Genomic DNA, 25858 nt, shown 5'->3' with positions numbered 1-25858 from the left:
ATGTTCTCTCCACCACACAGCTCCAGAGAGTCCAGGATGCTGAGTGCACGGGCTCTAGAGGAATATCCGCTTACAAGTTGCACTACGATTCCTTGTCGATGCAGTAGCTCTTCCGTCGATTGTCGTGTCGTGTGAGAGACTCAGACGGGAGTGTGTCGTGTGTGGTGGGTTTTCTTGCTCGTTCTGACTTGACGGCGGCTGATCAAGGTGAAGTGCGATGCATCAAGGTGGAGGAGGAAAGAAGACCGGCTGTCGGTCTTCGGTTCGTCGGATGGAAGGAGCGCGAACTAGACACTTGCGACGGCTTCCTTCCCATTTCCTTTTTGTCTCCGACCCAACTGACCACCATCAGCAGCAGCATCACCACCACATCACACGCACGCTTACTCCAAGGATCTTCCAAACCTACTGCCGCCTGCAACTAAGAAAGCAATCTGCGCCTACCTTATTGACACTCCGCATGCTATTGCCGGCCGCCAGTCATTGACATTGCACCCCTCCCTCCATCGGAACATTGGATGATGAGTTGTTAGTTCTCGAAACCACGACAGCCTCACTCAAAGAGGAAATTCATCTTCACCGAAAAACAAGCCGGTTCGTCCTCCAACAACCAGCCCCAACGCACACCTCGCCTCCTCTCTCCTCTCTTCATGTCAGTCCGCGGCGGTCATCATCATGAGCAGTCAAAAGATTTCGGTCAACGTCACCGAAACCCGTCACCAGCGGATGACTACCGATTGTCCCACGCGAGTGCCGGGACTGGTTTCCGGTCCCCCTGGCTGAATGTAACGACTTCACCGCAAGGATTGCAACAAGCGCACAAGATACTGCATGACACGACCAGCATCGACCGACAAAAGCCTTGAGAGCTCCACGGATCATCAGTTTTGGGCCGGTCCAGAGTGTCTATTGAAGCACCAAGGGCGGCTTCGTCTGCACAGCGAAATTACATACCCGGCCGATGCCTGCCCGTTGTCGCCCACTTTCTCACGACTTTCCATGCTCCTTGCTCCTTGCTCCAATTCATGGCCCAATTCTGCCATGGGTGCTGGTGCTATTGGCTGGCGGCTCCGACGCACTTGGGACGGCTGATTGGGACAAGTTTCTCTGCACTGTGTAAAGCCCCAGCTATTCTCATCGTCTAGCGTGCGCCGCATCCTTGTATGCGAGTTCGTTAGTCATTGGACCTCTTCATTGGACCAAAGGCTCGTCGCACCAGCACTTCCCGGCTCCCGTTGACTCTCAAAGTTCCCACCTTTGGCCGTCTTTCGCAGTCTTCTTCCTCCTCCTCCTTCTTCTCCGCCACCATGGACTGCATCGTCCACATTTCCTGGGCAGCAACCTCGACAACCACTTTTGGAGTGTGTTATGCGCTACTGCGACTCAGCATGTGCGCACTTCAGACGACACCGGACCATTGTTGCGAACCCACATGGAGCGTCCACGAAGACCACGTCGCCTGACAACCACCAATTCCATTTTTGTCATTTTTTACGAGTCTAAACCGCTATGCCACCCAACACATACTTCTCGCCTGCTGCCTTACTTTATGGCTGGGGACGAGCAGAGCCACCCCTTCAGACTATACCAATTTCCCATTCCAAGGACTGTACTCTGAGTAGCCCTCCTACAGTCTTTTTCTGACAAGATGCGGTGTGCGAGGGCCATAGCTATGACGATGTTGTGGAACCTTTCAAGGTTCAGGTTGCCCGAGGCCAAGGGCTCACAAGTGAAGCGATCGGTTCAAAACGTAGCAGATCTTGAACAGAAGCCATCCCCAGTCAAGCCTGGCCCCAGCTTCAAAACAATCGTACACTACGGATACATACTCCGTACGGATAGAGCGAATAGCAACACAGAAAGTGGATGGGCGGCAGTCAAACCAGGGCCAGCACAAGGTCGCAACTCGCAAGCCCGTTCATCCACCTTGCAGGCCCTCTAAGCGCGATCAACCCCAGCGCCGACCTCGGTGGTCCCCAGTCCCCCGTCGATGCATTTGTTGACAGGCAAGGAAGCACCACGCAGCTGCCCTGCCTTTGCCCTGCCTTGTTCTGCTCTCCGCATCAACGTTCTCTTTTATCCGTACACTACGGAAGGTCGGGTTTGACAAGAGCTCGCTGCACACAGTCTCGAGGCCCATGCGACGCGACGCTCGTCAAATCTCCCAAGCTGCACCTCTTTCATCAACAATAGCTGCAGTGCACCCTGCATGCCTGCGTGCCTGCGTGCGTCCTGCCCGGTGGCAGAGACAGAGAGGTCAACCCAAGGCTGTTATGGCCTCACCTCAGGTCGCAGGTGGTATGTCGTCCTTTTACCCGGCTGCGAGATAACGCTCCTCGTCCTCGCGCCCTAATGGCACTGCCTGCAAGCTTATCTCACATCTGAGCTAAGGTATCTCATTCTTACGCCAGCATGAAATTATGCTTTTCGCAACTCACCTCGAGTGACACGCACCACCACGATCGTTAGCGCCGCCCGCAAGCCCGTACCCACCGCTACGCTCCGTGTTTAGTTCTCCACCGCCCACATGCAACGCCGCTAGAGAATCCCGGAATACGGCTTAAATGCATTTACCGCTTATCCTTCTTCGTACGGACAGTCCTCGGTAACAAGCTCGCCGAACCTCCATCCCAAGTCCCAACACGAGTGCTGGGCCGCCATCCAACTCCACCGACTTTTTCGACCAACCTGTCCTCCCACCAAGTGCGTTTCCCACCTCGATGGCTGCTTCGTCACAGCTTCCTCCCTCTTCTCATTCTCTTGAACCGCTCCTTCAACCCAGAATATCATCAAATAACCCCCGTTTCAGCGACGTTGAATCTGTTCTTCGCCGCCCCGCATCCCCATCTGCAGGCATCGTCCTCCGGCTGGCCCCACGACAGGGTTCCTCATGGGAACTTGCGCTAGTTCCCGTTTGGAATCCTTGGAGGGGTGTGAAGCCGTGGGGAGTGGGGTGGGTGGCACTCGGTCGCTAACGACGCTCTTTGACTATCGTTGCCCTTTCACACGTGTAGAGATCAACAGTCTTGAGTCACAAGCTGGCTTACCTGGAGGGAAACGCTTGTGGCGAACGCTAGAAGAGTTAGCCACCCTTTTGTGTCTGTTTTGTTGTGCTTTCCCCCCCTAGGTTCCAGGAGTTTTCCGCTCTGGGAAACGTCCAACGGCGCTGATCTCCGCCTATCACATCACGAGGTGGCAACCACACACCGCCATGATTGCCTATCAACGTGATACTTTGCGCTGTCCAACAAGGTGGCCACCTCGACGTTTGCCACTCCAAACTTGATGGGATTGTGATTTAGCGGCATTTGACATCGACATCCTTCGATATCAAATGTTTAATTCTCGAAATGAGACTCTCCAACGGCCAGAGACAAGGGTGTGCCATGGTCCCTGGCGGCGCGCCCCACCCACCCCGCGCACGCCATCCTATAGGGCGCTGACGTTCTCGTCAACCCCCACGCCCGTTCGACGTCGTGAACAGAGCCGCCTTTGACGACGTCTCTTGTCTTCGCTGTGAATGATGCGGTTGATGCTGTTTGATAGGTTCCGGTGTGGGGGAGTGATGTTCGTTGGTCTTGTGTCGTGTGACGTGCGATGGTGAGCTTGCGGCTTCCTGTCGTTCGACGGAATGCGACTTGGATCTCGATTTTGGTCTCGCTCGCTGGCAAATTGGCTTCAGGTTAAAAATTTACGTCTTTGGGTGGGATGTTAACTTCTTCTCGGTTAGAGAAGGCATCTGAATAGGTCGTACGGATCTTCTCCCTGTGCGTTTTCGTGTTTTGGTGTTACTTTATGTTGTCACACCGACGCCACCGGCAGGCTGCGCCCGAGGTACCTAGTAGTGGTACTATGCTGCCTGATGTCGTGTCGAGATCGATGTCGGCCAGGATTTCAACTTGAGAAACTCATGGTTTGAAGAAGAAAGAGGAGAAAACATGTACTTTGCCGTACGAGATGTGGTTCATGACTCAATGGCCCCTTAATCCTTGAGAGGCACGCGGCACTGGATAAGATTGCAATGTCTACACTATCATTCTCTATCACGATTCTACGGAATCATTCGTTCTTTTCATTTTTGGTTGGCTTCAAATCCATATCGTGACCGTATGTTGCCTCGCCACAGTGCTTTCGAAGTCTAGTGTCGTGATGGAAAGGACAGTCGTACTAATCTTCCTGTCCTGGTTATCCATATGATTGCTGACTGGTTGATGATCGGCGTCAGTTGTCTTGAATAAATTGTCGTTCTGTAGTCCGGCGGTATCCAAAGCAATCGACGCCCATCTAGCACCAGCCAGTCGGGCTCGAAACTGAAACCGTACCCGCAAAAGGGTGGCAGTAAATTTTCTCTTGAAACTTCTGCAGATGGTGCTATTTCAAGGCCCTGGGCCGCTGCTCCAGCATCTCCACAGATTTTTGCATTCAAGTTGTCTGGGCCCAGCCAGCCTGACCCTGGGTCTTCGATGGTTAGGGATCCAAATTGAGTGTTCAGGCGTCTGTTTATGCCTGCATCAAAAGATGCCAGAACACCCCCAAGCCCGTCCAACTGACGTATACAATGACCAGTTGTCACATCCCACAGATACACACTGTCCCGCGAAGTCGACACAAGCAGCTGGCCATCCATGGAAAAGCTCAGTGAACGGGCGGGCATACCAAACGTGCTGGGAGCGTATAATAAGAAATTTTTTCCAGTCGCTGTGCTCCAAAGTCTGAGGCTATGATGCACGTTTTTTCGAGGACGAGTTTTGTAGGCGAGCCATTGGCCATCTGTCGAAAATTCCATGAGCTGAACAAATCCATCAGCTTCGTAGTGTTCTTGCGCGATGGTACCATCAGATGTGTTCAAAATTCTGATCGTCTTATAGCCGCCACAGGCAAGCTGAAAGCTGTTTCGAAAGGCCAAGGACGTGATCTTTTCCAAACGGCCGCCAGTTTCGTCATCTATGTCGTCACTTATGTCATCTCCTTTGGCATTCGCTGAGTTTGCGCCAAATAGCTGTGTATGGGCACCGGTTTTCGTCTCCCACACAGTAACCTGACCGCTGGAAGAAATTGACGCAAGTTTCTGATGATCCTTGGACATGGCAATAATATCTACATTGTCCGCATGGAATTTCTGTACCTCCACATCATGTCCGGTCGATCTGCCCCAAAATGCGATCTCCTGACAGTCGGGGTAGTAGGCTGCGAAGTGATGTTCATCAGAGTAGCAAAAACTCTGCGCAAAACCACCACTAGCCATGTTTTTATTGCCTTTTGCGAGATCCCACATCTTGACGGTGCCATCAGAACACCCTGCCACAAGTCTTTCGTTGTTCGGTGAGAATGCGAACGAAGGCCCGCAACTCCTATCATGTGAGGTCTTCCAGGTAAGGTCGCCCGTTGCTGTGTTGTATATGTAGATGTATTGACCGGTCAAGACAGCCAAAAGCTTTCCATTATTCGAGAAGTTGATAGACAGGGCCCCTGTGTCGCCACTGTTTTCGAATTCTTGAACCAGCCGGCCAGTTTTTGTCTCCCAAATGCAAACGAGAGGACTCCATGACGCGATCAATTGTCCGTCGCCCGAGATTTCCACCCCCCCAACCGGCCTATCGTCAATTTCTCGTTTGCAGTCTCCTGTCAAAGTGTCCCAGATCTTGATATTATCGTTTTGAGAGAACGAAGCAAGCCATCGACCGTCTGTCGTGAAGCTTAGCGAGACTATATTGTCGATATCAGCCATGATTGTGCGCGTAGAGATTTCCTTGTCCATGCTCCATACATGAACCCCTTTGTTCTTCAGGGCGTATGCAAAAGTGCGACCATCTGGCGAGATGGCCATCGTCGTGACCACCAACTCCTCTTCGTGGCCTCTGAAACTCTCGACTTGATTGGTTTTCAGATCCCAGACCTTGATGACTCCGTTACTAGACGCGGCGGTATATGTTTGACTGTCCCCTGAAAAGGCCACTGACCGCACACCGGCTTTTCGGAGTTTTTCGGCCCGACTGTAAAGTTCTTTGCCGAAACCACCATATGTGTATTCACAATGTCCACTCTCTGCTTGCCAGAGCTTCACAGTGCCATCTGCAGAGCCAGAAAGAATCCATTGGCCATTTGGCGAGTATACCACAGTATTGACCCTGTATTCATGCCCGGTAAGAGACTGCAAACGCGTATTCCACGTCAAGTCTAAGCCTGGCATTATCGAGATCCATTGGGGTGCGTGATCCTCGAAGAAGTGCTTTCTGACGACACTCTCTTCAGGACTGAATAGTAAGGCTGACTCATAGATTTGTAAGGGAAACTCGGCAATCATTTCTTTGTGATATAGTAGAAAACGATTTGCGTCGTGGACTAAGTTTGCTATACTTCCGTCTTTCGAGGCTGGCTTTCCTCTCTGAATCATTGTTAGCTTATGATCCTAATGTAACTTCATGGAAGTTGCAATTTAACCTACGATCATATTTTGAAGCTTCTGTATGCCTTGTACTGCTTGCAACAGCTCACCGATGAGGGCAAGGGCCTCGAGCCAGTACAGAAAGTTGGTTCGAAGAAACTCGTTGACAAACTCATGGTCTTTGATGTCCCTCTCAGTACTTGATTCTCCCAGGTGTTTCATCCAAAAAGCGCAAGAATATGCAACAGAGGCCAAAGGATCCGGTTCAGGCATGATGATATCCTTTTGGGCAATGCCGACATCTTCTAGTTCATAGATGTTACGGCGTATGACCTTGGAGATGGCACCCAATGATCTCAAACACACTGCCCAATGCAAACCCTCGACTCCGCCCGGGAAAAGATTGGCAAAGGTGTCTTCCTCCTTGTCGAGTAGAAAATCTCGGGCTGACTGGTGTACGAAATAAACAGTTCCATCTCGAAGACTCAAGAAAGAACCACAACATCGCACGGCATCTTCTAAAGTCTCAACTTTACCGTCAAAATGCTGCGACAGGCCCATGATGGAGCAAAGTTCAAGAGATGTGATAGAGCGTTCTAGGATCGATGTGACGGCCAAAACATCTTTGCATAGATCTGCATCCATCGCACCAGAAATGTACTGGAACATGCGCTTGTATAGCTTGTCGAGTCCTTTAGGGAATGTTTGCAGAACCCCTTTCGGCCCGATGACGTGGTTTCGTCTTATAATGTTGTCTTGACGAAGCGCATTGCAGACCAATGCCACCCATAGAAATGTGTCGCTCGAGTTGTCGTTGAGGTACTTCTCGACGTGGTTGCGGAGTTTTAAGTCGTCATGATAAGGTTGTTTCTCAGCGAGCTTGTCAACCTTTCTTCGAATGTATATGCGAACAGCATGGGAAACAAGATCGCCGTTCAGCTCCAGGGACAGCGCCGACGTCCGTTCCGTGATCCTCTCGAGGTTTGTCTCGATTTCCCGCCAATTGCGGCTGGACACTATCCACTTGGCACGAGAATCGTTTGATCTCTCGCAAATGAAATCCAAAAGCTTCTGGCGACCTTCCACGCATTCGTCGAGAGCGTCTACAATCAACAGCACACCATTCATCAGTGGATCACCTAGTATGGCGTTCATAATACCGCACATCACTCCCCACGCGCTGTCTCCTTCGAATGCCGCCTTTCCGCCGCCATCTTTGTATTTGTCGTAGATGTGCCGATAGACCTGCGAATATCTCTTTGCAAGTCCATAGATAAGCCCTCGTAGCACAGCAGTGGCATTGTTGAGTGTCGTCTCGGTGGCTTGACAGAAGAAATATGATAGGGTGTGAGTAGGGTCCGTCTCTAGTTCGTCAATGATGCCGCATATGAGCATGGTTTTCCCCTTACCCGGATCGCCCTTGATCCAGAGTATCTTGTGATGAGTTTCCTTGTGCCATTTCCCGTACCTATCGTGGTCCAGAACCCAGGAGTAAGCATCTCGAAGAAGCCCCCCTTTCTCGTTCTGTATACGGTCCTTTTCGTGATGGGGGTCAACCTTCTGACGAAAGTCAATCAAGCAGTTTTCCCTATCCCGGTGCTTGTCTCTGTCTTGTTGCGCTTGATACTGCTTCTGAATCAAAGATGACAGATCTTGAATTTGGTCGGTTTGATCCTGCATGGCACGAGCCAGGGTTTTGAGCGCGCCACAAATCGACGAGCTCTGATATTGACCCAGCCTGGTCCGCACCTGATCCTCGGCTTCCTTAACACCAGTGAGTTCTCCCGTCCAGTCATCGATCTTGAAGACATCTCCAAGTAAGACTAGGATCTGAGACCTGTAGTAACGACAGACGCTCTTCATTTGGTACAGGAGAAGCCTTTTGTACAGCTCGACAATTTGTTTCTCGAGTTCATCTCTAAGCGTCTTCGACCGGTCCTCGCCGTCCATAAGAAGCTCAACAAGTTTGCAATACCAATCCATCGTCGACAAAACGTACGTAATGCCTTCGCGGTTGATACTGGACTCCGTCAGAGGGTTTGCAAGGATCTGGTGAAGTTAGAGATTGTAAGCCAAGTTTCAAATAACCAGATCGACCGACCTGGAGAGAGAAAGAGACGCAAGACCATGGGATAGCAGCCTGGGGAGCCGCCAGAACGACGACGTCCATCACTTTCTTTACTGGCGATAAGATTCGACCGAATTCTTCAATATTTCCCTTAATGTCTGCAATTTGCTGCGACTCTGAGAGCCCGGCGTCAACAAATCTCTTCATTTGATCTCGTTTTTTCAGTATTGCCGGGGTAATTTCGGTTTTGTCCAAGACCTTTTCAAGCCTGTGTACAAGGAGTTTCTCGTATGCTTCCACTATGCTTTTTTCCCCGGCCTCAAGGGCATCATACGCCTCAATCCACAGGCGCTCCTGCAGGCTGTCTGCCGACAGAGAATCGGATGCCGATAGAGGATTGGATGCCGACAGAGGATTGGACGCCTGAGCCGAATGAGTTGAGGAAACATCCCTTTTTTTGCCCTCGTGCCAGAACTTGAAACAAGCGAGACACATGACGACTGGCGATTTCTCTTAGCCAAGATATGGCGTGAACCAAAATTGAACACGGTGAAACTCGTTGATGGCTGTTACGGTCTGGAAGGGAAAGTCGAAGCATCAAGCTGCCTGCGGGGAAATGTAAAGTCCCCCAAAAATTCCAATCTTGGCCACTGTTCGACACATGATTTTATTGCAATACGACCAATCGCCAAATAGCCTTGTTGCAGCACGAAATAGGGCTCATCCCCGTCATCCTTGCCGTCCACGGAGGCTATTGCATATGCATCTACGCGCCGAGTGCAACATAATCCAATTGGATAATCGCGACGTCTCCAACTTTTCAGCTGCCCATGCGTGGTATCTCGTGTTCATGTCTAATTCGCCAAATACATAGCCCAGACGGCCCCGAGTGCGATGAGCTGCTCACCGAGATCAAGTTCCCCACTACTTCATACTATGATTCCATATGGATCCAGAGTCAGAGTGGTCGAGTAGGTAATATGGCTGACTTTGTGATTAACTGCGTTAAGATCTACTTTGTTTCCTGAGTTATTGTACAATCTCAAGTTGTCTAAAGCTTAGTAATCTCTTGCATCATAGAACTCCCCTGGCGGATCTTATAGCCATCAAAGTAGAAGGCTGCCGGAACAGAGACGCATACCATTTCAACAAGACCCAGCAATGTCCCAGCCCAACTCAATCCCAGCGTCCCGTACATTGATGGCCCAGCAAGCGGCAGACACGCGCCCATTATACTTCTGAGCACCATGTTCCCTGCTAACGCTGATGCTCCGTAGATGCCATAGGACTGAGCCATGTAATTGTCTGCGTAGATGAAAGTGCAAGCGTTTCCGGCACCGTATGAAACACCAGCAAGAATGGGAACGATCCAGTGTGTTCCAGGTCGGCATGTCCAGGCGAACCATAATTGGCCAACTGCTAGCAGGACGGCACTTATGCATACGATGCTGACTCTGGCTTCGGGCTTGACATTGCCCGTGGCCGGGTTTTTCGGATGAAGGTTGACGATGCGGCGAAGAAGAGGCTCTGCCGCAATGGGAATGAGAGTGCCACATCCAATCCCCAGAAACGCCAGTCCGCCGATCCCTAGCGCCTAGCCTCGTTCCTGCTGAAATGCAATCGGATAAGCGACGAAGCAGAGATAGAGAGTCGCGTAAACAATGCCGATGTATGTGTTCCAAAACATGCTATTGACAGTAAGCCAATCAAGACGTAAATGAAATTTCTCAATCGCTGAGAAGTCGGTATAGGTCGACTTACCAGATCGGCTCGGTGCACATCATCTTGAGTGGGCGGTATGAATTGATCTTCAGCAATGGCCAGAGCCCTTGCCCATGATCGTAGCGTGTCCACCACCTATCGTCTCCGGTTGCCTAAGACTTTTCGGCGGCTCGTCTCTTCAGCAACACGGAAGCGTAAGTCTCTTCAAAGAGTCTAAAAAGACAAAGGCCACACTTCCAATGATCAAGACGATCCAAATGCGTCCATCTCCAACCCTTATGTTGATAGACGAAACCACCGATCAATGGCCCGTAGACGGGACCGTTCGCCGGGCCTATGGACCAAAACCCTGAAGCAAGTGCGCGGTGCTTGTCTGAAACGATGTCGTTGACGGTGGCGGGCGAGTTCGACATCATGGTGCTGTCAAAGAACCCTCCGAAAAACCGAGTGGCGATAATGGTCGCGATGCTCTCAGCCAGGGCGCTCGGCAAGACGAGTGCCTGAAACGCTGCCATGGATGCGATGTAGAGCGGTCGCCGGCCGAGTGATTCGCTCATGGGCGCGACGACCAGGCTTCCGGCAGCCATTCCGAGCAGGTATGTGGTGAGACCTAGGAGTGCGACAAGCTTGGAGACGTGAAATTCTGCTTGCAGCCCGGGGATCCCAGAGGTATAAAGAGTGCTGAACAGGCTGACTACGGTGGCATCGAGGCTAACCGTAGTGACGGTAAAGGCCTTGTACCATGTAGGCCATGAGCGAGGGCCCTGCATTTCTCCACTGTCCCATTTCACTTCAAATTCAATTCGGGAGCTCGATCGAGGTTGGGTACACACCGGTTGAACGGCGGTGTCTTGTTGGTGTTGGTGGCATAGGGAGTAGCCCCCAAAGCAGGATCCGTGGCTGTCTCGTGTAGGTTGAGTTCATAAACCGGACTTTGTTGACCCGATTCGTGTATGCGATCTATGGTATCCATGCTCCATAGCACTTAACAACCAACACGGTTTCCCAAGATTGTGCGAATGACCTAGACGGGAAGGTTAGAATTGAAATTCGTGCCGATGAACGGTGCTCCTGAGTGAAAGTTTTGGCGATGAGTAAAGACGGACTGCATTATGTTCCATGCGGTGGTCAGTAGGATCAAGGAACTTCTATGTACAAGCCAGAATTGAGTCCGGAACATGAGCATGTCGGCGAGTGGAAGATACGGTGACAGACTCAAATTGATCACTACAGTCCGTCTTTTTCTTTTCTAAATTACTGGCGTTTTTGCCTCATGATGTATACCGGCGTTTCGAACTCACAGCATCGTCAACATCTGTCGAGACCGAGAGATGACCAAATTCTTGTTGCAGGTTCTGTTCGACCATTTCCATTGATAGAAAGTTTATAAGCTATCCAGAATATGCTACTACATGAAGGGACTCGTTGTTGCTAGTCAGATAACTTCAACTGCAACTCCTGGCTTCAACCACCTGACCTTGTCATCAACACCCTCATCTTTGAAATCCTTCGCTAGTCCCTCCTCAAACTGCGTGAAATGACCCCACGACTTGTCGTAATGCATGGGCACTAAATGGTCTGCCTTGATCTCTCGGAAAAGACGAGCCGCCTGCTTGCCGTCCATGGTGATTTGCAGCGGCGCGTCCCTGTCCGGAAACTGCACGTGGGCGGAACCGAGATTCATCATGGCAATGGGAACGTGAAACTTGTCGGCAATCGTAGTCAACTCGTCCATGTACACCGTGTCGCCCGTGAAATAGATGGCGTTCGGCAGCTTGTTCGGTCCAAGCCCAAAGTCGTCCGACGACAGCAAGAATCCAATGCATTCACCGCCAGGTAGGTGCTGGCACGGGGTGGCCGTGATGCGGAAGACCTTTCCGCCGATACGTCTCTCCACGGTTGTCCATGGCTCCATGCCGACGACCGCCGGGCGAGGAGCGAGGTTCTTGGCTCCGTCCACGGTTGTGAAGACGTGCCGGCCGTCGAGGAGCCGGCGGCCCAGCTCGTCGAGATTGTCGGGGTGGTCTTCATGGCTCAACAACACTGCGTCGATGGGAGGAAGCTGATCGAGCTTGAGGGCAGGATCTTCCGTGTTCTGGAGGATAGTGATACCCACGTCCCAGGTGGTGCCTGCTGGAGAAAAGAAAGGGTCGGTCAAGAAGCGCACGCCATCGATATCAAGGATGGCCGTCGCAGTTCCAATGTGAGTGATGCTCACTCTGGGCTTGAAGTTGGTTCTGGAAGACATTGTCGAAGGTTTGATGGAAATCTCGGTCGTTGTAACGTCTCGAGAGGGGCTGTTGGTAGATGATGCGACTGAAGGTAGAAGCTATTGCGTAGTGTCGGTGTCGTTCATCTTCGTTGGAATAAGTGTTTCAAAGTCTTCCTTATATGTGGAAGGCTATATGCTGTATAAGTTCCGATGCCTTTCGGGGATTGGGAAGAAGGCTTTCTCACGTCTGACCAACCCAAGACTTACAACTGGCAAACACGATTCAGCAGTGGACGTTTTGACAAATCCATGTAAGACGCCGATTACCAACCTAAATGCATACAATGATTGGTAAGGTAGTCCCTTCAGAGGTACATGTAGATAGCACTTTTGACATGGGTTGGCCTGTGGGCTTGACAATAACAACAACGCTATAGTCAATTGCCATTCATTAAAATGAGGTCATCTTGAGATACGTAGGGAGAAACTTCAAAAAGGCGGAATACTTGAATTTGATGCCGAACTATTTGGAATGTCTGTTTGTTGTAGCATCAACTGGGAATCTTGGTCACATTCCATCACTAATCAGCAGGAAGGATTTGTCAGTTTTAGAAGCCTGGAGATGATCAAGCTTAGAAACAATAATCAATGATTGCGGATGGGCCGACATTGAGTCACGAGCTTGACTGTCATCGTAGTTGCAGGACGAGTAGCGGTAAACGAGGCGTTCCTCCATAACACCTCTACGCTTGACCAGAATAGGATTCATAATTCGCCAAGACATGTCTAATCCGGCGTCATTGCAGACTTTGGTGGCTTCCGATTGGTCATTCCTCATCTGTTCGAGGCCCCTCGATCGTTCTCCATCATCTGGGGATCTCTTGTCTTGGCGGATTATGATACCTTATTTGGCCTAGCGGCATCCACTAGAGACCCCTTGTACACTAAGACACCGAAAGCCCGGAACCTTTCTGTACGAATATATGACCCAGAAGCCAGCGATAATACAAGTCGCCAGACGATTAGCAACATCATCCGCTCAAATCATCACTCGCACAGCACCTTCTTCAGATTTCTTTCCGGAGTTCCGCGGCAAACAAGATAATCACCATGGCGTCTGCAGCAGTATCGATGCGTTCCATGCTCGGCGTGCCAGCGTCTACAACCTCCACGAGCGACAGCATCCTGGTCATCATCGACGCTCAGAACGAGTACGCAACCGGCAAGCTAGCAGTCTCAAACGTCGAAGCATCCCGAACCAAGATCGCTTCTCTGCTTGAGAAATACCGCGCCGCAAGGGCTCCCGTCATCCACGTCGTCCACGAAGTGCCGGCCAGTGCCCCCCTCTTTACCCCCGGCACCGAGCTCGCCGAGGAATTCTCAGAGCTGAAGCCACTCGAGGGGGAAAGCGTGGTCGCCAAGAATTTTCCGGGCTCCTTCACGGGTACGAACCTGGAAGAGTTGCTAAAGGCTACCGGAAGGAACAAGGTGGTTTTGACCGGATACATGGTACGATGATTTGTTATTGGACGAGAAAGGCGCTTGGTGGAAGAGAGTGTTACTAGAGACTAACTTTTTTTTCCTTCGGCAGGCGCACGTTTGTGTCTCGACTACTGCTCGACAGGCGAGTGAAAAGGGGTGGGACGTGATCGTTGTGGAAGACGCCGTCGGTGACCGCGATATCCCCGGAGCAAATGCTGAGAATTTGACAAAGATCGCGTTGGCTGAAATTGCGGATGCATTCGGTACTGTGGTGAAGAGCAAAGATATTGCATAGCGCTTTGTCATTAGGCCAGATATTTCTGGTAGGGCGAGCAGCGCGTTGTTCATTCCTATCATTGGATATCACTTGGACCGTTACTCTGGTCGTTGCCGTCGTCGTCCGTGCTGTGCTGCCATTGTCGTCCTTGCTATGCAACCACAATTACGTCTGCCATAACATAAGCTGATGAGGTCTACTGTAGACCAAATGTCAACCAAGAAGCACTGTCCGCCTATGCAATAAGACATCCTCATATCCTTGTTGGCGTATAATCTCAGCATTGCTTGCCAACTGTTCACAAATGGCCTCATCATCGCCTCCAAACATTTCCAGCGCACCCCTCGCAATATGCAAAGGAAAGAACGCAGATGCTGTGCCATAGAGTTTCATGTCCTCCTGCATCAAATAGCCTGTACTCTCAAGGATATAAGTTGCGAGCTGGAGAACCTTTTGGGTCGCCGCTTCGCTTGCGGGGTATTCTCCGACTTTCAGAAGACAATCTTGTGAGATGTTTGGATGGTGTGCTGTTAATCGTTGGATCTGGGTGACGCAAATGATCCAGAACGCCCAGTAGTGACTCAATGAGTTAGCCACGGTGATATTTGGGAAATCGAGGCTGGTGGTATCGGCTGGCGAGACCTTTTGTAAATATGTAAAGCCTCTCATAGTCATCATGTTTGCTGATCTGTGCCAAAAGTCCAGGCGGTTGATAACGTCCACAAACTGGATCACGGCTTCGCGGGCGGCAGGTTCACTATCGTCGTTACAGTGATCAAGCATTTCGAAAATAGCGGGTATGGCGCAGGCCTCACTCAAGAGAGATTGGAGCGGGTCTTCGACTACACGCCTAAACGGCTCTTCTTTCCACTCAGGCGCCCCGAGAAAGGTCGATTTCCGAGTTTCAAACGCATGGAGAATCTGGGATATATCAGCACAGGTAAGGTGACGAATGCAGGCTGTCATACTAGAATTGGTCTGAAGCCAACGAAGAGTTTGTGGGGTGTTCCAGATGCGTAGAATTGCGGCGGGCGGAGTTGAATTAGCTCACCGATGCCCCTTGCGTGGACTGTCGCTGCAGAGCTTGATGTGGGAAAGAATTTCTGGGACAGTCTTGTGTGAGTAAACGTACCCACAAGAGACCGAATAGAGAAGAAGAATCTCCTACCTCTGACAGGAACAAGCACATAATGGCTGCAGATATCTCGGTATAGTTGTTCGGATCATCATTGGCGCGTGGAATGAGGCACCCTACAGCCTTGAGCGCCGAGGAGTGCGCTTCAATGGCTTCGTGGACAGGAGCCCGCCCCTTGGGGCCTCTGGCCATCAGTGAGATTCCCAGAGCTTTGATGGCGGAGGATAAAGGTCCGTCATGCCTCCCATCTGCCCCGACGATTCCCGGCAGAACTTCCACCCATGCTCCGCATATTCGAGACTGCGAAGGCTTTGAAGTGCTGGACATCGAACCTAACTCGTCGGCAGGGACAAAGTTTTGTATGCACATTGAGAGTACGTCGCTGAGTGGCCAAGTCAAGGCCCGAGTCGGAGGTTTCGGCCTCTGACTTGCGGGATTGGGTGTCCTGCTTTGACGTGTCCGCTTCTTCCGCTGACCGGAAGCGACCGAGCCTGGTGATGAGGGTTGACGAAATACAATGTGTTTCTTGTACCCTGGGCAACTGAGGCCAGAGAAGACACACTGAGAGCAGCATGGCTGCTTTCCGTCGCACTGCCAAGCAGAGCGTCAGTCAGGTCGTCATCATACTTTTGCGGGGCTCTTACGCCAAGTTTTCGTCTTCTGCACTCATCGCAGACTGTATGTTGTTTGGTCTTCATATCTGGTCAGTTCCGTAGCCAGACATTGTGTGGACACCAATCGCCGCAGTCACAAATATGCTGGCCTCGGTCCACGATAATGGAGGGCGTAGTCTTCAGCGCTGCAACGGGGGTTGTTGGGCCTTTTGTGTTCGGGGGTTCGCATCCAGCGTTGACCACTAACGGCGTTTGGTTACGGCCCCCCCACGTGGCGCTAAGGAGCTGTTGGGTTGCCGGCTTTGGGCCGGGTCCGGATAGGACTTCTTAGTAAAAGAGAAATGGTACGTCTTACATTACATATGTTCAATGGTGTGAAGATGGAAAATAATGCAACATCTTTGAAATCGTTCGTGTGGCAACACTTCCTGGTTAATGTGAGTTGGAAAACGCCTTCGGACGAACACCCACACCAAGTTTGCCAAGTAGATATGGGGAAACGGTGCGGACTTCATCTACTTCATCACAGCCACCAAGCCTCATCGCCGTTTTTTTCTCATCCAGGTGGGAGTGAGGCAAAGTCAATCAAGGTAGTTACACATGAATAAGGCCAGACGAAACAAACGTGTGTCGTCTACCGTACGTACCTTTCACCCATTCATGGCTCGCCTACCTTACGCCTTCCTCGCCTAAGGCATTGACGGGACCTTCCCCCAACCGTACCTTCCCCCTCCTATCCTCATCAACCACAAGGTGTCTTCTACACGTGACACACCATCTCACCGCCCGTCACGAGGCTGAAAGGGTATATACCCCCCCTCAAATCCATTCCCGTCACCAGCCAGCAGGCGCCCGTCTAGGTCGACGGGTCAGGTCAAACTGGCTGGGTGGTGGAGTGGTTTATGGTCGACAATCTTAAACGCTAACCAGCCTACTCGACGACAGGCTTAGCGATCGAGTTCGAGTCCCGGAATGAGCACCAAGAGATGTAGCCCCCAATCGCCACCGGGGGGGTGAACTCTTTCTACTAGTTGTGGACTAATAAACTTACTTTGCTTGGATGCTAGCATGGTAATACGGTATCTTATATTGGAATTACAGTCAGGTGATGTGAGTGGATAATAGACGTTTGGTATTTGAGACTCCAAGACATGGTCTATATTGTAGATCTACCCATCAAATCTATGGCCTGTTTCCTCCTCATCTAGGTACCTTATCCAAACCTCATTCACGTTCATTCATTCCTTCATCTATTATCAAACTCCCCTACCATCTCCCACCTCTCAAACAGAGTAATCCAACTTCTTATCTCCCATCACCCCCCAAAACTCCTCCACAAGCTCCTTCTGTCCCCCCGGAGCTCCCCGCACAGCAAGATACACCCTCTCATCAACAGCAGGCTCCCACACCCCCGGATTCCCGCCCGCCATGATGCCTCCCGCCTCGGTCAGGATACACCAACCCGCACACACGTCCCACGCCCAGCACCCGCCCTCCCAATACGCATCCAGCTGTCCCGCCGCCACGGCAGCAAGATTCAGCGCCGCGGAGCCGAGGGCGCGCATGCTATGCACCATCGCACCGCCCGTCTCCTTCGTCGCCGCCAACTTCTTGAACGTCTCGGCCTTCAGGTCGAAGTTGGGTCCGTCGCGGGTAGATCCCCACTCGCACGCCAGCAGCGCCGAGTCCAGGCCTTTCAGGGGGATAGGGTTCTTGGCGAGGGGCAGTTTCTGTGCCGGACCACCGGCGCGGCGCATGTAGCTCCCCTTACCCTTGAGGCCCGTGAACAGGAGGTCCTGGAAGGGGTTGTAGATGACGCCCACGACGGGGACGTGGTCCACGGCTAGACCTAACGAGATGCAGGCGTCGGGAAAAGAGTGGACAAAGTTTGTGGTGCCGTCGATGGGGTCGACGACGAAGGTAGGTTCGGGGCCGAGGCGGGTTCCTTTTGTGTAGGTTTCTTCGCCCATGAAGGCGATGGTGGGGTAGCGTTGGGAGAGGCGGGTGGAGACCATTTTCTCGACGGCTTGGTCTGTTTCGGTTACGATGTCGACGGCTGTTTTGAGAGGTGGCGGAAGAAGTTAGTCCGGATCTTGCGGCTTGTTTGAGAGTGTTGAGGGTAGGGGGGAGGGCGCGTTTCAATGGATGTAGGGGTGAAGGGGTAGGATGAGGGACTGCATACAGTTGAGCTTGGTGTCCTGGTCAATCGAGGCCGGGTTCGCGGACATGATCATCTTGCCCGCCTCGGTCGCGATCTCGAGGAGGGTGTCGTGGATTTCTTGGAGGTTGAGGTCCGCCATCGTGTTCTGTCGTTGGTGGTGACTTTATGGATCTGTACAGCTAGCGAGCTATAATCGCCTAGTGAAGAGCAATCGGGACGTATGAAGAAATCCAATCGAGGACTGAATCAATTGGAAACTTTGTAGACGTCTTGTTTACTTTGAAAAGGAATGCTTTACAAGATGGAGGTGGTCGATCAATGTTTTAGCAAGCTCCAAATGGGGAGATCTTTTTTTTTTTTGGAGGGGCAGAAGATGGGAGGAGGGGGGAAATCGGAATGGATGGCGGGGTGGTTTGGAGGGGAAATACAGGAATGAGGTCACAAAAAGTTGGTCCAAGTTCCAACGGTTCAACTGTGGGGAGAGCGGGCGGATCTCACCCTCTGCCCACTCCCATGTGTTCTTCAGCTCGGCGCGATTGGAGCGCGCCCAGGTACTCCGTACGGTACCAAAATACCTTATATCACCTGAGCTGAGTGGTCACCGATATTCCCGACCCACTCCGGCTCCCATAGAGCTCGGAAGGCGGTCTCCCACCGACCGGGCTTTCTCGGCGGGACACTGCGCCGGTAAGCGAGGAGCGGATGTACCGCAGCGGGGGACAATGGCGCTTCGTCGACGGAGTATGCGGCCGGGGGGCTCCCATTAGATGAACGGCCGACATAATACGCGTAGGCCATCCACGCCTTACCTGACCTTACCATATATGAGGGATTTCTCAGTATCGGTCATGTCTCGTAAAGTCGTCACCTAATCCACTGGTGGAGACCCGGTCGACTCATCATTTCCCCCGGAGGTTTTTCCATCAAATTTCTTGGCCGACGGCTCCGGCGGGATACCGGGAAACGGGCATGCTAACTTTTTTCTTCCCCCAAAGGTTAGTAGTACACATTGGGAGGGTTTTTTCTGGCGGTTCAACCTGTTCATATATTCTACCGCGTCAAAAAAGATGGAATCAGGCGAGAAAACATGGATAATAGAGGTTATAAAGCAGAGCCCAAACGCCTTTGAATTCTCACAAGACAACCATATCTTGCCCATTTCCCAATCGTGACATGTCCCGGAGACCCAGTTCCTCCCACTTTCCTGGCCCGCTTTCCGTACGGATGCTCGTTACGCGTTGCCCTCCCGAAGAAAACAGACAATTTGCCCTCTTCAATTTCATCTTCAACTTCCTTCCGCTGCTTCTTTAAAAACTCTTGTCTAGTTTCTCATCTTTGTGCTTTGCGGTCTCATTGACGGGAAATTTTACAATCGGGTTTTCGAGCCTGCGCTACCGTATCATACGTTCTCCCGGAAGATCGACCTCCGTTCTGTCGGGCTCTCGCCGCTGTCCTTTTTCTGTTGTTGCTGCTGCTGTTGCGGCGCACCCGTATCGACAATCGGCCGGGGGCTGACGCCGCGCAAGCTGATGTTGCTCGGTTCAGCGTCGTCCTCGAACGGATTCCTGCCGCCAGCCTTGTGGACACCTAGACCGCCGTCGTCATCCCGGCTGAGGCTGCGGCCCCGCGCCGGCTCATCGTGGGGGTTGGGAGTCGATGCAAGGTTCATGCTGTAGCTGTTGTCGTTGTGGCCGCCGCCGCGGTACCCCAGCTCCTGCTCCTCGTAGTTTCCATAAGGACCGTAGGTCTCGGCCTCATGGCCCACGCGCGCATCCCACGCCTCATCCGGATCGAGCGGTCCGAAGCCCCGGCGCGGTGCACCCGCACCGCCCGAGGGTTGCTCGTAGGCTCCGGCGGCAGAGCGGTTGTTGCGGTTCTTGAAGGAGGTGATCTTGTCGTTGATCCAGCCGGCGATGCCGCTCGGCGCAGGGCGCGGGGGTCCGTATGACGGCGGCGGATCGGATTTTCGGAAAGGTATGTAGGAAGAGAGGGATGGGGGTGGAAGCTATTTTGTGCAACGCAGGTTAGTCGCGAGACAGAGCATGATGGGAATAGGATGCTAGGGAATGGGAGAGCCTTGTTACGTACACCTAGTCTCCGGGCGCGCAGTTGGGTGAAGATGACCCAGCCGGCACCGCCAACAATGGCGAGGACCAGGATGGCGATGACGATACCTCCAGCGGCTGACACCATGGTTGCGATTCAATTGCGACGATGCAAGGAAAGTGCGCTTGGCGTTGCGGGGGAAACTGCAGCGTTTCTCACCAGCAAGACGTCGATTCAGCAACGGCAATGGAGGAGTAGGTGATGTTGGTTGAAGGCGTGCGACGAATGATGGAGGTCCGGCTCATGGGAAGGCTGACGTGTGAGATGGGCCAACCGTTAGCAGTGGTGGTGTTGGTGATTGGTGTGTTTCGCTGAGCCGCCTGTTCGTTTGGTCGCGGGAAGCTTTGGTTCTGGGCTGTGTGTGCGACACGGATACGGACGCCCGTTGGGAAACAAAGACGTAGATCGGGTACTTTGCTGAGTGAGAGCCCGGTCCGGGAGAGGATGGGTAGAAGGCGGACGATACAGGGCGAGTAGAGAGGGGGAAGAGAGTGAAAGAGACGGTAGAGTGGAAAGTTCCGGTAACCTTCGCAGCAAAAGTATGATGAGATGAGGTGAGGTGAAGGTGGATTGAGAGGAAAGCAGACAAACCAGGCCCGGCGAAACCTTGTTTGATGAGGCAGCGTGCGCAGTGTGGTCCGGTGGTGGTGCAGGTGCAGGTGTCGCGCAAGACCAGGCAGGTGAGGTCAGCAAAGCAGTAGGTAGCCCCCAAGCTTTCAGCTTTACCTGAAGGTAAGGTAGCGTACGGATACTCCAAGGTACTCGGTAGCCTGGCAAGAATGACCAACTACAACAATGGTCAACCTTGCCTGAGCTAATTCGGCAGAGCGGCTTGTTTCCTTGGTGGAGGATTGGGGCAGGACAAATGCAAGGCAGCTACCTACCTACCTTAGTGTATCTTAGGTACTCCGTTTTCCGTACGAAAATGCAACAAAGTTGGCGCACAAGGATGAAGAAGGTGCACCCAACTTGCTCTTGGTTGCAGCTTCCAATGGTACACCTGCCAATGAAAGCGGCCCTCACGCGGTACCTACGGCCCCCAATCCTATTTAGCTCCGCGGGCTCCGTCAGCGTCCCGCCCGCACCCGCACCGCAGTCTCCATTCTTCCCTCTCCATCTCCATCTCCAATGATCAGGGCAATCTCTAGCTCATCCTCCACTTTACCTTGCTGCTCGCAAATCTAAGAAAACCCGGCAGCTTGGGGCCCTCTTCAGGTAGATTACCTAAGGCCATTCGAGGGCTGCTGTTGCTGCCCAATCATCTATACCTTGATTCCTCCAACTTGGTTACCTCGAGGTTCGTTTCTTAGACAGGGCAACGCAAGGAGAGACTGGGCGCGGGCTGAGTGCCAGGATGCGTGCACTCATCCCATTCAACACACTTCGCAGGGACCTTTTTCCAACAAAGGCAACTTGAGGGCCCGCGAGTCGACGTCTGACCCATGCATACCTTACACATATAAACAGCAGTAGTCGGAGACCTCAAATTTACGGACCTGCTGCTGAACGCAGGAGTTGGAGGTGCGGCATGCCATTGAACCACAGGCGAGGGTCCAATGACGTTCCTTTGGAGAGCTGCCGGGAACGAAACCAGCTTTGCGGATATAGAAAAACCCCTGCTTTTTCCTTGCTGGCGCCAAATTCGAGATCCAAACGTGGCATTCGTGCGACCCCCAGCGCTATTCATAGCGCAGGCTGTATCTGGACGCGACCACTACCCCCTTGCATCTAGGTAGCTGAGACAGCAAAATATCTCTCCGGCCGAGTCCTTATCGCAGATGCCACCTACTGTAATTTTGCCTTTATCCAGGCAAAAGGGTACTGTCTGGCTCTTGTAGGGCGATGCTGCAACGTGGACGGATGAGCCAGGCGGGTACCTTTTAGCTAAGGCTGTACAAGACCCTCTCGACAGGAAGTCTTCCTCGTTTTGCTTTAGTTTTTGCATTTTCAGTCTTCCGTACGGATGAAGAGGATGGGACATTCTACTGCGATAGCGACTTTACCACCAGATGGCGCGAGCTCTCACGTACCCAAAGACCACGAACGTTCCCGCCGCACCATCTGCCAGGCCCGGACCCGGACCCGGGGGCCGGGACCCTGAGGCGCCCCTGTCAACTGAAACTTTGGTGCCACCACCCTAAGCCCGACACTTGACTTGACACTGACACTCGGCACGTTTTGATCCCAAGCTTTTTTGACAACCCTCAATCTACCTTGGTAGCAAGAGGTCGTGACCTTCAAAGTGAACTAAGAAATGCGTTCCTTGTAGAATTCATCCGCCATCTACTACTCCGTACTGTAACGCAATGCAAAGTCTACCTTCGTCTAAGGTACCTTACACTCCTGGGTATTAAATCAAACAAAATCACACAAAACACTGGTCCCAGAGCCCTCCGCTCTTGGCAAACCCCATACTATCCACAAACGCCCCGAGCTTGCACCGCCCAAGCCCGTCCGCGCCGCACCCGACGAGCGGAACCACGCGATCATTCACCAGAATCCGGACCAACTCCTCGTCCGAACCTCCACCGCACTTCATCTTCTCTACATACATGCGCGCGGCGAACGGCACCGTCCAACTGGCCGTGAACCCCTTGGTCTCCGCCACTGACGTCCGGTTCGTCTTGGACAGCGCCGCCGTCTCGTTGTACAGGCCCAGCGCGCCGTAAATCGCCATCATGTCGTTGTCGTGGCTGAAGTCCGCGTACAGCTTCTTGTCGAGCGGGAACGTGGCCGGGTCGGCGTCCAGCGTCGCGTTGGTCGACGTGCGGTCCACTACAGGCTGGCCCGTCAGCCGCGCGAGGAGCTCGTTGGTGAAGCCGACGCCCTGGGTCGGGCCGAGGGGGTTGCCCGCGTTGAAGCCGTAGTATTTGCCCAGCGTCTCGTAGTATTCCAGGTCCTTCCACTCTTCCAACGTGAAGAGGTCGCAGAACGGCGACTGCGTGCCGTTGACGACGGTGTTGAAGGGACACAGCTGCATGAAGGCGATGGTGTCCTCGGCCGTGAGGTTCGCGCCAGGCAGATTCTCGTTGAGGCGGGCCGTGATGGCCGGCGTAAAGGCCTCGCGCCAGGGCACCTGCGCCTCGTCGCCGACCTTAGAGAAGGCGCCGTCCTCGAAGGCGGTGCAGAGGCCGTGGTCCAGGGTGTTGTTGACGCCCTTCTCCTCGGGGATGATTGTGATGAGGCTGACGATGCCGCCGTCCGGACCGCTGTGACCGTCGGCGAGCTTGGCGCCGAAGAAGCCCTCGGTCCAGTTCAGCCCGGACTCGACGACGCGGTTCTGGCCCGAGGCGCGGATGAAGATGTCGTTGGCGGCCGCGAGGGGCTGGTAGCGCTTGTAAAACGCCTCGCCCGAGTCGACGAGCTCGCGCTGGCCAAAGGGGGTGAGCTCGTCGGCGCCGAGGGTGTACTGGTACGTCTTGATGAACTCGAAGCCCTTGCCGTAGTTTGTGACGTTGGCGTGGATGCGGTCGACGAGCGCCTTGTAGGTGGCCGTCTTGCCGGCGGTGGGGTCCCGGGCGCCGTGGCGGGAGAGGACCTGCGCGAAGGTGACCTCGCAGCCCTGCGGGGTGGCGGTGTCGATGTCGGACGGCACGGGGAAGAAGGGCGAGTACTGGCCCCAAAACTGCGAGATGGACTCGAGCCCGTTGCGCGGTGCCTGGCCGCTGACGAGACTGTTTGTGGTGTCAGTTTCGGGAAGTCTTTGATATGCGGCGGATCCATGTGAATCGTTTAGATCAGACAAAACCTACCTGAAGCCCAAGGCCAATGAGAGGAAGATAGCAAAAGCCATGGCGGCGATTGTGAGGTAGCAAAGTCGACGTTTTGGGTCTGGAGCGTGGCTCTCACGATACTCATCGCCTTCATCCCTTTCCCCCTCCTCGTCAGGGATGGCGTTGTATTTATATGCCTTGCCCATCAGCAGGCCCCTCACGGACTCGTAGGCCGACGTAGCGACGTCGGCGAGTCGACTCATCGCGGCAGTTGCGCGGCGGAAGACAGGTAGACCAGCCTAGCCTGGCAGGAGACAAAAGACTGAAGAAAAGGGATCCAAGGTCCGCCAAGTGGTTCCGCGGGTCAATGAGTGAGCCTGCGTGCTTGCGTATGTAACGGCGAAAAGGGTCCGCCCGCTGCAGCACTACACACCCTTGTTCCTCCCCCCCTCTTTCCCAGGTTCCAGGGGGCTGGTCTAGGTGAGTGGTATGGAGATGTGATGTCGATGTGAGGTATCTGCAAGGTACGGGTAAATGAGGAGCTGTCGAAAGGGATGTGCTTTCGTCTCGTGTGGCCTGGTTGACTGGTCCCGTTGTATGCAAGAAGGTAGTTTGGAAACAACGGCAGATGTCCGCTCCTGGTTTTCTTTCAGGGGAAATGGTCCGTGGGAACCTTGGTATATCAGACTGGACCTCTTCTTTATGTCTGCGGTATGTCTGCGGGTGGAGTACGGAGTACTACAGCTGGCTGAACTGGCTGGGCGTTTCTCCGGTGCCCACGTTGTATGCGTAAAAGCGTGAGGAATAAGGTACGGGATTGCGTTTGCTGGTGCTGGCTTAAGCGAAGAGAGGACGTTTCAACACTGCCCAGTCGGGGCCACGGCGTGCTCCTCTCGGGTGCGGCATGTCGGGCGGACATTAGCCCCAAACGTGGAGCGGACCACAGCGGTGCCACTGCCCCTCTTGGCCCTCCTGTCACTGGCTCACAGGATCGTAGCGCAGTCACGTGGGTCGTTGCGACGTTGGAATTGGAACAAGCTTCCATAAGCTTTTTTTGATCTCCTCCTTGTCGAGCTTCTCTTCCCTGCCAGCTCCACCCCCAAAATACCGCACGGCGGATCCCTTCCCTTTCCTTGAAGGCTTTCAGGTTGTCTTACTCGCCGCATCTTATCGGCAGGGAGAGAGGGGCCACCCCGAGCTAGAGGGGCCGAAAGAGGTGGATGAAATGGTGGTTGAATGAATAATACGTGTTTTGTATTGACTCGGTGTTACGACCTTCCAGGTTGACTTGTCTATTCCCAGTAAGGTTAACTCACAGCTAAGATCAGGGACCGAGCCTCTATGAGAACATAGGAGGCACAGATTCGCCGGGAGCCTCGGTCTGAATCAACTGATTGATAATCTGATATGATTGAGTGACCCGGTCCCAGAGCAAAAGCACAATCCATACAGCTCGGGACAGAGTGTCGTTCGCAACCCACATGCCGACGATGCTGGCCACGTGAAATCTGAAAGCTGGGATGATTCGTGCAAGACCCATATTCTTCAAGTGCCCAACGTCGGGATGTTTGATTACCTACGTATGCAGCTTGTCCCAACTTCGACATGTTTCAACCGACCTCTCAAGAAACGAGAGCGAGCTCGTTGATCGACACCAGGTATGACGAGTAAGTCGATGACGGATCAGCCCGCCTGATACAGTGACATCCAATCATCCTTACTCATACACTGCATCAATGCTACGATGAAATGCAGCTCATCAGCCTGAGGTGGGGTTCAAGACGTCGTCTCATGAGCGCCTTCCTTATTTGCTCACAACGTCTTGACATTTTACGCCGGTACTTATCTTCCTGATTGGGAATACGATCTCGTCTGTAGGCCTGACATCAGTTCAGTTGACAGACATTACGACAGTAGGCTTCAGGTTAAACTCAACCATGAAAGTAAAGGGACAGCAGAAGAGACAAGCCGAGATTACTGTGA

General features: G+C 53.0%; 8 protein-coding genes across 8 annotated transcripts; 1 reads left to right on the top strand and 7 right to left on the bottom strand.

Annotated features, from left to right (window-relative positions):
• Positions 1–1134: 1134 nt before the first annotated feature.
• Positions 1135–8948, bottom strand: CTAM01_02794 (uncharacterized protein; the record flags this gene model as incomplete). The annotated part of the gene is made up of 5 exons (XM_060518832.1): positions 1135–1158; positions 1217–1353; positions 4834–6385; positions 6446–8434; positions 8487–8948. 5 exons carry the CDS (start codon positions 8946–8948, stop codon positions 1135–1137), a joined length of 4164 nt encoding a protein of 1387 aa, XP_060386635.1.
• Positions 8949–9504: 556 nt separating this feature from the next.
• CTAM01_02793 (major facilitator superfamily transporter) lies at positions 9505–10945 on the bottom strand (the record flags this gene model as incomplete). The annotated part of the gene is made up of 2 exons (XM_060518831.1): positions 9505–9980; positions 10450–10945. The coding sequence occupies 2 exons, from the start codon at positions 10943–10945 to the stop codon at positions 9505–9507; spliced, it is 972 nt and encodes a 323-aa protein (XP_060386634.1).
• A 665-nt stretch (positions 10946–11610) lies between these two features.
• CTAM01_02792 (uncharacterized protein) lies at positions 11611–12423 on the bottom strand (the record flags this gene model as incomplete). Its single annotated transcript, XM_060518830.1, has 1 exon — positions 11611–12423. The coding sequence occupies one exon, from the start codon at positions 12421–12423 to the stop codon at positions 11611–11613; it is 813 nt and encodes a 270-aa protein (XP_060386633.1).
• Positions 12424–13497: 1074 nt separating this feature from the next.
• CTAM01_02791 (uncharacterized protein) lies at positions 13498–14164 on the top strand (the record flags this gene model as incomplete). The annotated part of the gene is made up of 2 exons (XM_060518829.1): positions 13498–13896; positions 13979–14164. The coding sequence occupies 2 exons, from the start codon at positions 13498–13500 to the stop codon at positions 14162–14164; spliced, it is 585 nt and encodes a 194-aa protein (XP_060386632.1).
• Positions 14165–14359: 195 nt separating this feature from the next.
• On the bottom strand, positions 14360–15979 carry CTAM01_02790 (uncharacterized protein; the record flags this gene model as incomplete). The annotated part of the gene is made up of 4 exons (XM_060518828.1): positions 14360–15067; positions 15115–15249; positions 15315–15772; positions 15844–15979. The coding sequence occupies 4 exons, from the start codon at positions 15977–15979 to the stop codon at positions 14360–14362; spliced, it is 1437 nt and encodes a 478-aa protein (XP_060386631.1).
• Positions 15980–17178: 1199 nt separating this feature from the next.
• Positions 17179–18195, bottom strand: CTAM01_02789 (inositol monophosphatase; the record flags this gene model as incomplete). The annotated part of the gene is made up of 2 exons (XM_060518827.1): positions 17179–17951; positions 18078–18195. The coding sequence occupies 2 exons, from the start codon at positions 18193–18195 to the stop codon at positions 17179–17181; spliced, it is 891 nt and encodes a 296-aa protein (XP_060386630.1).
• Positions 18196–19455: 1260 nt separating this feature from the next.
• CTAM01_02788 (uncharacterized protein) lies at positions 19456–20249 on the bottom strand (the record flags this gene model as incomplete). Its single annotated transcript, XM_060518826.1, has 2 exons — positions 19456–20061; positions 20145–20249. 2 exons carry the CDS (start codon positions 20247–20249, stop codon positions 19456–19458), a joined length of 711 nt encoding a protein of 236 aa, XP_060386629.1.
• Positions 20250–22527: 2278 nt separating this feature from the next.
• Positions 22528–24138, bottom strand: CTAM01_02787 (histidine acid phosphatase; the record flags this gene model as incomplete). The annotated part of the gene is made up of 2 exons (XM_060518825.1): positions 22528–23836; positions 23915–24138. The coding sequence occupies 2 exons, from the start codon at positions 24136–24138 to the stop codon at positions 22528–22530; spliced, it is 1533 nt and encodes a 510-aa protein (XP_060386628.1).
• Positions 24139–25858: the final 1720 nt, after the last annotated feature.

This window comes from Colletotrichum tamarilloi (genome assembly GCF_030869305.1).
Source record: "Colletotrichum tamarilloi strain Tom-12 chromosome Unknown Scaffold_6.1, whole genome shotgun sequence".
Taxonomy (NCBI): Eukaryota; Fungi; Ascomycota; class Sordariomycetes; order Glomerellales; family Glomerellaceae; genus Colletotrichum; species Colletotrichum tamarilloi.
This window is presented reverse-complemented; position numbering and strand designations above follow the sequence as displayed.